Here is a 10,680-nt window from a genome sequence, read left to right on the forward strand (position 1 = left end):
ACCAAAATTTCTCTTTGTAGCTATGTATAACATTAAAGGTTTAATTACTTTTGCTACCCCAGCCCCCAAAACTACACAAGGATCTTTCTTTTCACCCTTGACCTCTCGACTTTATGTGCGCGGCATGCCGCGGTACACACAAGCGAATGGTGTCTTATACACGAACGATACCGTTGTTACTGCTTTTCACCTAGCCAAAGTTGCCGGCCTATTGAACTAGCGTCTGCAGTACCAACCTAGTAATGCTCGCCGGTTTCTGTCTTCTTGAAAAAGTACTACTAATGCGACAAAACAGCAAAAGCTTTCATCACGAAAAGCGGTATTTCACCTCCACTTTTGCTGACCTAAAAAGGTCAGTTGGTGTCTCACAGGCGAAATATTTAGAGGTCTCTGTCAAGGCGGCCGCACATAGACCATGTAGCGGTGAAGGTTCAAGGTAGAGGCTTTTAATCTGCATATCTTTTACTTTTTGCCAAGCAAACCCTCTTAACGCAACAAACGGTTGTGTGCAAGAGGGCGCCCCTGCCGGCTAACTACTTGACTTCTTGAGTTGCCCTAAATACAGGCGCTACGGTGATTTGTAAGCAGTAGGTTGGGTCGTATTACTTCCTTCTCCCTTAAGCGAGCGCCCACCCGGTGTGTTGGCGTATTTAACACTCCTAAAGTCGCCTAAATAATCACTTGTAAATTAATAACATAATTGAGCGCAACTACTACACTGTAAGGTAACTCTATAATACTTTTAAACGGTATAACTCTCACGACAAAAACAGTTAGCTTTTTTTCCTTTATACTAAGGAAGCTAGAGGTATGAAACAGGCAGAAGATTAACTTTACTATCTTCAAAAACCTAAAAGTGTATTATTGCTCTTAGGGCAGAAGACAATAATTCTTATTTTTTTAATTTTTTTTATAAAACATCACATGTTGTATGAAACGATTCTAGAATTTATGAGACCGAAAAAGTGAGTCGCAGCAGTGGGAATCGAACGCACAAACCTTGAGTTTGCGCGGGAGCCCTCTTAATGACTGAGACGACAACTTTCGAGCGTGGTATGACGGTTTTAGGTATCTAACCTGTTAAAATGAATCTTCTGTTACGTAACCAAATAAAAATGTTTAGTAATCACATACAGCAAGCTTCATTGAGATATTTTTTAAGGGTTTTTTTAATTTAATCATAAAAGCAGTAAATAGTTAAAAAAACACACGGTAATTTAACGTTAGTTGCAAGTCATTTAATAAAACAGGAAAAGTTTCTTTTAAAAACATTATAACTTTACGTTTTTAAAAGAATAGCAGTATCAACCCCTTGCTGAACCTTATTTAACTTTGTTATGAAGAGAGTTTGTCACCAAACAACTTGTAGACCAAACTAAACTTTTGCAAACTCACTGACCTCTAAACCGTAAATAAATTGCTTTTGTTTATTTGCATAAAATAAGGAAACTTGCATTAATGAAAAAATTTGTATATTTGAATTTTTACAATTGGTTAATAGAAAACTCAAAACAATAGTTATGGGGAATATTTGGAATCGCAAAGGTCAGGGAGAATTTATGCTTCTATTGGTTTAATAAATTAAGCATTATCTGGTCAATTTGTTTAAACTCTTTGAATGGCTTAGCGCAAATCATAAAACTAAAAATAATGAAATGTCATTGAATACTTTTTCATAAAAACACTTTTATTACCACTTAAACATTATACTATATTATTCACTAAGCATTTAAATCAGCTGTAGTCTCCTTTTGCCTAGTTTGATTGAATACTGAATGGAAACCATTAACAATTTTTTAAACGTTCAACAAAATATTATGAACAATCATTTTACTTTTTTCAGTACTTTTACATAAAAAATAAGATCAAACTAACGCTTCGCTAAATTCGTTCATTGGAGGTAACCTCAGCACCTATAAAAACTCCAGTTTTTCTTAAACTTCTGAGTCTTCTAAAGTTTCTGCTATGCTTAGGCCGTTTCAGAAGACATCATACTCGAGAAGCTTGCCGTGTCTTCGCTTTGTTCTGCGGTGCGCACAAACTTTAGCCGAGAAGTATGCCAAAGCAAGGGTAGGCCTTATATGCAGCATTTTATAATTTAAGGGTGCTTAGTTTCTCGAGCCTTCTTTTTAAATCCTTAACATAGTGTGGTGCTGCTGCATGCCTTGTCTAAATTTATCTTAAGTCTCAGAGTAGTTATTTTTAGAAAGGCCACACTTAAATTAATTACATTTCACTCTTGTTTTCTTTACTTATAATAATTGTTAAAAAGTTTATATAAGCAAAAGTTACTTATATATTCAATTTTATTTACCTTTATTATATTTTATTAGAGTACTGAGCCCAATTTTCTAACATGCTCTGGAATATTTTTTGATAAGGCGGCAGGTACCTTTCTATAAAAATCATCTTGCTTATAATCCGGGAACAATTTTTTATTTTTTTTTTAGCCTTTCATAAAAATATATCGCCTGGATTACTTAAACATCTCAAGACTGTAGATTGCGTCTTAAGAGTAACTTTTGCTATCGAGCATGAAGGGGACATTGAAGTCATAACAGGCTACCGAGCGCAACATAGTCGACATAGACTTCCAGTTAAAGGAGGTTACTAACACTTTTAAAAATTCCAGCGGAGATTGTTAAGCTTTTGCTTGTATGTGAAAACAGGAATTCGGTATTCTTTGGATGTCGATTTGCAAGAAGTTGAGGCTCTAGCAGCTTTGATGACTTACAAGTGCGCCGTGGTCGACGTTCCTTTCGGTGGAGCTAAAGGTTTTTAAATTTGTATCACTTAAATTATAGTTCTTTTATATAATATCTTTAATTAAACATCAGTTTAAATTACTATTATTTATAGTATATTAAATTATTTTATTATATATATTTCTTAAACAAGTATAGTCGCGTGCCTTTAAATTTACTTATATAAAAATATATTGAGCGGAATTTATAATTTTCAACCAGTTTTTAAAGACGAAAATATTTTACTTTATCTAATTTAAATCCCATTTAGATTATAATTTAGATAACTTTTTCTTTGTTATTCATACAAAGTTATAGAAAAATTATGTTTATTACCAATTTAACTACAGGAGGGATTTGTATCGATCCTAAAAAATACTCTGTGGCTCAACTAGAAAATATTACTCGTCGTTACACTATGGAACTCTGCCAGAAAAACTTTATCGTAGGAATTAATTTCATTTTTGATTTAAAAATTTTTTAAGTTATTTTACTTTGTTATGGTTACTTATTTAAGAAAAGTTTTAGTAAAGAAAAAAGATCTGAATCACCTGTATCAAGTTTTTTTTATCCTCTATTACTTTATTAAAGTGTTAGTGTTTATAGATATTAAATAATTTATTTCTAAGGAGAGCAATTTTCAGAACTAATTTAATAAATTCAAAGACTGATAATACTAAATTAAAATGGTTATCAGCAATCCGCCAACTGGATAGTGCGAGCGAACCATCTTCGATTTTAATTAGTTTTCAGAGCTGCCAAGATTTTTATGGTTTTTTTTAGCTTAAGACAGCACGCGGGCAACTTCCTTACATTCAATTGATTTTTAAGTTCTATATATTATGTGGAAGCGCATCATCTTTTGACCTTCATATTGCGCGAATAAATTTTTATTATTTTAAATTTAATTTAATTGTTTGAAAAAATCTAATTTATGTAGCTTATACTTACGCAAATAAAAAAGAAATTAAAAAATTATTTCAGTCAAACTATTTTTAACTTTTTGATAAAATTTTTATATTTTTAAACTGTTTAGGGGCCCGGATTGGACGTTCCGGCGCCGGACTTGGGCACGAGCGGGCGGGAGATGGCGTGGATCAAAGACACTTACCAGCAATTTAACATCAACGACGTCAATTCTTCTGCTTGTGTTACTGGAAAACCCGTGACCCAAGGAGGTCGTATAAATTTCTTTGGATTTTTTATTTTAAAAAAAAACCCTAATACTTTTTTTCAGCACAATTAATTTTATGTAATTGTTGCGATTGACTTTTTATTATTATTAAAATAGCTATAAGTGCTCACGCTATTTACTATATTTTCTTACAAAATTGATTTATCAACTAAAAATTATTGGCAAGTTTAAGAAAATTCTTTGAGAGATAATTGAATAACGATCATGAAATTTATATTTTTTATTTAAAATTGTTTTAATTAGAGTTTGTGCCTTTAAATATTTTTATATCTGGAAGTTTATATAAAAAAGGAAATTCAATTTTTTATTACCAAAAAAGTAAATCTGTGTTGAATATTTTGTTTTGTAAAATAGGAAGCGGCAATCATAAATAGTAAACTTTTACTAATTTGAAAAATAATAGTTGTTTTATAATAATTTAAATTTAATTTCTTATTCTCCAAGAAGTAGGGCTGAACCATTTAACTGCTAAATTATTCACAACAAATTTGCGAAACACAAATTTCTGAATATAAAATTTTTTAACGGAATTTAGATATTCCAAATTAATTTTAATTACGATTTTTATTTGTTTTACTAACACGGATAAAACTTATTGGTTAATTATGGCAATACTACGCATGGAGTATTTCAAAGTTTTATTTAAATGTTTTCACAGGCGTGCGTGGTCGCACTGAAGCGACGGGAATGGGTGTCTATTTTGGGATTCGTGACTTTCTTCAGTTTCCATTTGTCCAGCAAATGACAGGCTTAACTGTTACGCTCATTATCATAATTATAATTTATTTTATAATAAAATACTTTTAAAATGTAAAATTATAAGGAGACTATTACGCTTATGCTTATAATTATATTTAATTTATTTTATAATCATAATACCTACAAATTTTTAAAATTTTTAAGGGCGGGATCGAAGGGAAAACCTTTGTGATTCAAGGCTTGGGAAACGTGGGCTACTACACTGCAAAATTCATCAGCGAAGGTTTCTTGCGCGCTCACTTTCTATTGGATTTTGTTACTTTTTTTTTTATAAATTCTTTTTAGGCGGAGGCAAAGTGATTGCCGTTGCGGAGTGCAACGGGGGGATCGCCCATCCGGACGGCCTTAATGTAAAGGACGTCTATACTTATTGGAGGAACTACGGCACATTCGAAGGTCCCTAAGAGACTGCTTATGCCTGGCGTAGCGGATTAATTTCTTATAAAGGATTTCCCGATGCGAAATTTTTGGAGGATCCATTGCTGCCTCTGGAAATGGAATGCGACGTTCTCGTGCCCGCCGCCATCGAAAAAACAATTCACGTGGGAAACGCAGATCACATCAAAGCTAAAATTGTGGCAGAGGCGGCAAACGGGCCCTGCACTCCTCGTATATTGCGATTGTTAAATATCAAATTAAATTGCAACAATAATTTTAATTCAATTTTTATATAATTAATTTGTATATAAACATTTTTAAATTTTGTTTTATAAATAATTATATAAAATTCAGGAGCTCAAGAGATTCTTGCCAAGAAGCGAGTTATTATTATTCCAGATTTGTACCTCAACGCTGGAGGTTCGTTGATTTATTTTTTATTTTCCCTCGTTATGTTTATTGACTCCTTAATTTCAGGTGTTACTGTTTCTTACTTTGAATGGCTTAAAAATTTGTCGCATGTTCGCTTTGGCCGGCTTGTAAGTGACCTGCATTTATTTTTGTAAGTAAATGTGGCTCTTGAAATATTGATTGCAGAATAAAAAATGGGAGGAGCACAGTAAATCTCTTTTGGTTAATTTTTTAGAAACCCAGGTTAATCGGAAACTTTCCGAGCGAGAAAGCACGTCTTTAGATTATTTTTGAAATTTTTAAAAAATTTAAAATTTTAAATATTGAAGGGAAATTAGTTATTTATGGCGCTAAAGAAGAAGACATCGTTTATTCCGGATTGGAAGACACAATGTATAATGCAGGCGTGGAGATCGTGGAAACGGCTGAGAAACTGGTTGTTCCTATACTTTTTCTTAAGCGTTTTATGGCTTTTTTAAAACCAAATTTTGGCTGGATTCAGAATTGCGATCTTCGAACTGCCGCAATTTATAACGCTATCTCGAAAATTCAAAAAGTTAGTTACGAATCAGGAATTATGTTTTCTGCGTAGAATGCTTTTTTTAAGTGATAATAAATTTTAAACTTTTATTTTTAACGAAATCATATACGTAAAAGTATTGCTGAAATGAGTTTTCCAAAAGTTCAATTCTTTACATTTTTGGGAATCTACGTTACTGCAACATATGATTTACTAATATCTGTGTCCTTAATTACAATTTAAAATTATGATAACTTTAAAAAAAGATAATTTTTTGTCCCCAATCGATGTATCGAAAGAGATTCAACTTGATAGTATTCTTAAAAACTTCACCAAAGTTTAAACTTTATCGACTTCAAAAATTTTTTTATAAGATTTCTTTAAAAAGGAAGCAAAGCTTTTTTAATTCTCGGAAAAACTTGAAAAAGCAAAAACTTTTTGAGAGATTTATAATTTTATAATTTGATTGTTTTTTTATTTATATTTAAGAGCTCTCAAGTTATGCCGCAGAATTAAATATCTCGATCACCGACTTTAACTTTAGTTATTCGTATAAAAATCAAAATATGATTTATCCATCAGAGAGGCTCCCTTTATGTATAACAGCATTGTATACTAATTGTATATACTAAATTACACGAACAACGTTTTGAAGCATTTAACAATATTTAAGGCACTCTTAGGGTATGACGTGTAGTAAAACTTTTAACCGTTTCGTTGAAAGTTACGAATAAAGTGTTAAAGAGAAGAAAGTTAAAATAAATAAAAATTACAGTCCTTAACTCCCTTTCAAATTGTATAAGCAAAATAAAATAAAAGAGTATTTTTTTTTGGAGCAAAATATTTTGTACTTGTAACAAAAATCAATTATTTAATTTGCTGGGTTTTTAACCAGTGTACTGCTGGGATGGGTATTGGTATCGATTAAAAACTTTCAATACCAGATAAATGCACGTGCGCATTCAAAACATTATTTTGCAAATGTTATATAAGCCCCTTTCAAGGCTCAGGAAAAGCTCCGGGGGGTGTAACTGGTTAAGATACGTAAAAACCATCTTGCCGGAGGGGGGGATTGCACAATAAATCTCGCCCTCATGAAATCTGGTAGAGTGCTCTAGGGGAAAGCGCTTCAACCCTCCCGTTCTGGGAAGTCATATCCATAGGAACTTAGTACTACGGTGGGTGACCAGGAGGATAATTACTTTCCCCAGAAAGTGGAGCAGTTGTGGTACTTTCCGTCTGGAGATCTGCGCATGTTATCTAGCGCTCGCATAAAAACTAAGCGGTTCGCGCTTGACTTACAGAGTATCCGCAGAAGTCCTTTACTAAAAAAAACAGGAATGACTTCTTAGTTTTGGCCCTTTGGGTGAGTGTGCGAACCGCCGTTCTACCTTTAATAAAGCTTTTTTGTTTCGTAGTCTATTGATCGTCAGGGGCGAATAAACACCAGTTAACTGAAGACCATTGAACCATACCATCATTCAGTTGAGTAGTGGAGTTGTTTAGTTTTTTCTCACTATTTTTCACTTAATGCTCTGGTGGCTCCTTGTAATTTACTAACTGCTACAATTTTTAAAAACCAATAAATTGAACTAAAAGCGATTTATACTCTAGACGAGCGTGAAAGCGAAGTAATATAGAAATTATAAAAAAAAAAACAGCCAACCATAAAAACATACTTTAATGGCATTCTTAAATTCTTGGATTTACAAATTTATAGTTTTTGTTAACTTACAAACTAATAAGGTTGTATTGAAATTGCTTTTTTTTCTATCGAATTGCTTTAGTCTATTTTTATGTTTTACGTTTCAAGAAAGTGTAGTAAACAAAAGAACCAACAAAAGTAATAAATATTAAAAGGTAGCCTATAAGTGAAGGAGAAGAAAAAAATTAAGTACAAATGCAGCCAACAAAAGTTTTATTACTTTATAGTGATTATCTTTTTCTAGTCGTTAAAAAGTTGATATTTCCTTTTTAATCAAAGCAATTTAAACATTTGCAAGATCAGCACCACATTCAAATATTGTTCTGAAGTAATTCTGGTATTGGATTTCCGCAAGGAAGTTTGGTAGAGGGATCAAACAACTCACTAAAAAAAGTTGACTCCAGCGCCATCTTCGCTGACAGCCGCTTTAGAGGATTATACTTTAAAAGACTTTTTAAAAATTCAAAAGTGTCCTCTTCAATTTCAACAAATTTTAAAATCTTACAAAAATTACACTGAATTATTTTCTTAATTAAAAATAGAATCGTGCACATGACAGTGAGACCTCAGTCCAAGAGCCCTTCCGCACTTCCAAACCAGCGAAATCCGCGTAAGAAGGATTCATAGAAATCATGTCCTCTGAGGTAGGCGTACCCAAGATCTTTGTGATGCCCAGCAACTGCTTAACAGTCGTTTCTCCTGCGAAAAGTGGTCGGCCCACGAGCATTTCCCCAAACACTAGAATATAGAATTAGCAGAGAATTTAATTCTAAATTAACAAATTTATATTTTTTTAAGCCCGACCGCAACCAGCAGACCAGTTGTCCACCGCCGTCGTGTAGTCATTGGCATCAAAAAGTAATTCAGGAGCTCGGTAGTAGCGAGAGCAGATGTAAGAAATGCTGGGCTCTCCCTCCACTAATAACTTGGCACTGATAGTTTAGACAAATTAAAATCTTTTTCTTTGAGAAACATAAACAAATTTTCTTTGAGCTCAATGAATAGCAGACTTTTATAAATTTTATAATCAAAAGACGAAGAACAAAAAGTGTAAATAATAAAGTCGCTAAAAAAAAAAAATTTCATATTACAAACACTAATACCTGCCGAAATCGCAAAGTTTCAAGATTCCAGTTTTTAGATCCACTAATAAGTTTTGCGGTTTAACGTCTCTATGGCAAATCCCCAGAGAATGCAGGTAAGCGAGCGAACTAAATAATTGGTAGATGTATAACTACAACAAAAATATGAAAATCACAAAAAGAAACCATCTAAAAATATATATAAATATTTTTAAAAGTTATTGAGCCAGCAAAATTTAAGATTATTTAGTTTAGTTTTGATTTTTTTTTTTTTGTATTAAGTTTCCTTCTAGTAAAAAGTTTTTAAAAAATGAGTAAATTTGCTAGCTTTGGAATTAAGGGATCAACGGCAAAAAGTTTAATTGTAATTACGCGGTGAAAAATACATAGAAGTCGAAAGTGTAAATTTTTATAAATATATTAGAATTAAAAATACTGATTAGCTATAATCTTTCATAAAAAGGTTTTAAATAGTATTCTGTTTAATATAATCTTCTCGCTGTTTTACTTAAAATGTCGTACAAAAATAATATAAATGTTTAGTACTTTACTAAGAATTAAGGGCATCTGTTCTCCTTTTTTTAAATAAAATTGACAAACATTTGCAACTGTGGTTGGAACGTACTCCATAACAAGATTTAAGAAAATTTTCTAAAAAAAAAAAATAAAGATTAATAAGTATATAAGAAGTATCAACAATTAAATAAAGCAAGCTCACATCTTCAACATTCGTAAAAAAAAAGTATTCCATCTTGATTATGTTTGGATGCCTTAGTTCTTTAACCAGCTGCAGTTCTCTATTTCGGTATTTTGTGTTCTGTAAAACACTTTTGATGGCAAAAAACTCAGATCTTCCAGTAAATTTTACCTAAAATTAAATTTATATGATAGTTAAAATAATATTATGACAAAATCAGTTTAATAAAAAAATTATTTCCAAAGAACAAAGATTTGAAAATTAGAAATGAAAAGATCCACAGAAAACATAAAAGGGAGTGCCTGCTTCACGACGCCAAAAGAGCCAACTCCTGCAACTTTTATTTCGTTATACTCAATTTCAGCAACTTGTCCAGCTGAAGAGGTAGCTTTCACCTTCTTTATTCCAGCGTCTACATTTTCTAAATAAAGATTGTATAAAGGAAATTGATAAACATAATATACTTTAAAGTACTTAATAGATGGTGTTCCATTTACAATTTGCTTTGTCTCCCTTAGAGGTAAAACTTTCCGATTCCATATAAATCACTTTTACTAACTTTATTTTTTAATTAATCACTTTTAGATATTAAAAGTGAAATACGGATACAACGTAAATAACTAAGTAGGGCTCTATATAGCATATTACTATAACCTAGCAAAATTTCTTAACCCAAAAAGGAGGAAAATTTCAAAAAGGGGTGTTTATATAAGATTTTGCGTTTAAATATTCTGTAAAGCCCAAAAGTGGTAACAAACAATCGGGGACCCAGTGTAGTCGTTAGAATAAAGTGTGATTTTAAATTATATTCATATTAACTGTTAATATTAATTATAGATAAAAAATGATACAGAATAAAAAAATATTGATCTTAAAAAGTAAATAGTATGTAAGCATTATTGGTAAAAATATTATATAAAGCTAATGAAAATAACTTTTATTAGACCAGAAAGGCTTTGATACAAGTAAATATATTTAATTTATTTAAAGAGAAGCCATTTTTTTAGACGCGAGTTTGGTTAAGATTATTAAGCGCAAAATATGTTATAATTAGATCATCAAATTTAAAGTAAGCTTTTTTAATATAAAAAATATTTCATCGTTAGGGTTGGCCAATAAAAACGAGCAATAGGGTCTATCTATTCAAGTATAGTGGAGATTTTTGTTTAAAAAAGATGCTGTATATCGC

At 31.6% G+C, this 10,680-nt stretch overlaps 2 protein-coding genes across 2 annotated transcripts; one reads left to right on the plus strand and one right to left on the minus strand.

Moving 5' to 3' along the window:
- Positions 1-1,973: 1,973 nt before the first annotated feature.
- Positions 1,974-6,079, plus strand: LOC135144279 (glutamate dehydrogenase, mitochondrial-like). Its single transcript, XM_064076262.1, has 15 exons — positions 1,974-2,070; positions 2,334-2,388; positions 2,451-2,606; positions 2,670-2,774; positions 3,095-3,189; positions 3,781-3,922; positions 4,598-4,695; positions 4,843-4,921; positions 4,984-5,094; positions 5,146-5,307; positions 5,431-5,496; positions 5,554-5,615; positions 5,674-5,758; positions 5,817-5,923; positions 5,990-6,079. The coding sequence occupies exons 4-15, from the start codon at positions 2,726-2,728 to the stop codon at positions 6,077-6,079; spliced, it is 1,146 nt and encodes a 381-aa protein (XP_063932332.1). The 5' UTR covers positions 1,974-2,070; positions 2,334-2,388; positions 2,451-2,606; positions 2,670-2,725.
- A 1,932-nt stretch (positions 6,080-8,011) lies between these two features.
- Positions 8,012-10,003, minus strand: LOC135144300 (glycogen synthase kinase-3-like). Its single transcript, XM_064076308.1, has 8 exons — positions 9,966-10,003; positions 9,794-9,912; positions 9,513-9,662; positions 9,341-9,445; positions 8,816-8,946; positions 8,517-8,644; positions 8,278-8,450; positions 8,012-8,212 (listed from the first exon to the last, which is right to left on the minus strand). Exons 1-8 carry the CDS (start codon positions 9,982-9,984, stop codon positions 8,024-8,026), a joined length of 1,014 nt encoding a protein of 337 aa, XP_063932378.1. The 5' UTR covers positions 9,985-10,003; the 3' UTR covers positions 8,012-8,023.
- Between the last annotated feature and the right edge of the window lie 677 nt (positions 10,004-10,680).

The sequence above is a fragment of the Zophobas morio genome, unplaced genomic scaffold, assembly GCF_036711695.1.
Source record: "Zophobas morio isolate AGI-343-1 ecotype UQ-CSIRO unplaced genomic scaffold, CSIRO_AGI_Zmor_V1 ptg000093l, whole genome shotgun sequence".
Classification (NCBI taxonomy): Eukaryota; Metazoa; Arthropoda; class Insecta; order Coleoptera; family Tenebrionidae; genus Zophobas; species Zophobas morio.

Excerpts from the sequence above, each read along its gene's own strand:
- LOC135144279 (XM_064076262.1), top strand. The coding sequence starts at position 2,726 with ATGACTTACAAGTGCGCCGTGGTCGACGTTCCTTTCGGTGGAGCTAAA. Across the intron at positions 3,190-3,780 it reads TCTGCCAGAAAAACTTTATC|GGGCCCGGATTGGACGTTCC; the intron begins GTAGGAATTAAT and ends TAAACTGTTTAG. Across the intron at positions 3,923-4,597 it reads AAAACCCGTGACCCAAGGAG|GCGTGCGTGGTCGCACTGAA; the intron begins GTCGTATAAATT and ends ATGTTTTCACAG.
- LOC135144300 (XM_064076308.1), bottom strand. Across the intron at positions 9,663-9,793 it reads CTTTTGGCGTCGTGAAGCAG|GTAAAATTTACTGGAAGATC; the intron begins GCACTCCCTTTT and ends ATTTAATTTTAG. Across the intron at positions 9,446-9,512 it reads TTTTTACGAATGTTGAAGAT|AAAATTTTCTTAAATCTTGT; the intron begins GTGAGCTTGCTT and ends TTTTTTTTTTAG.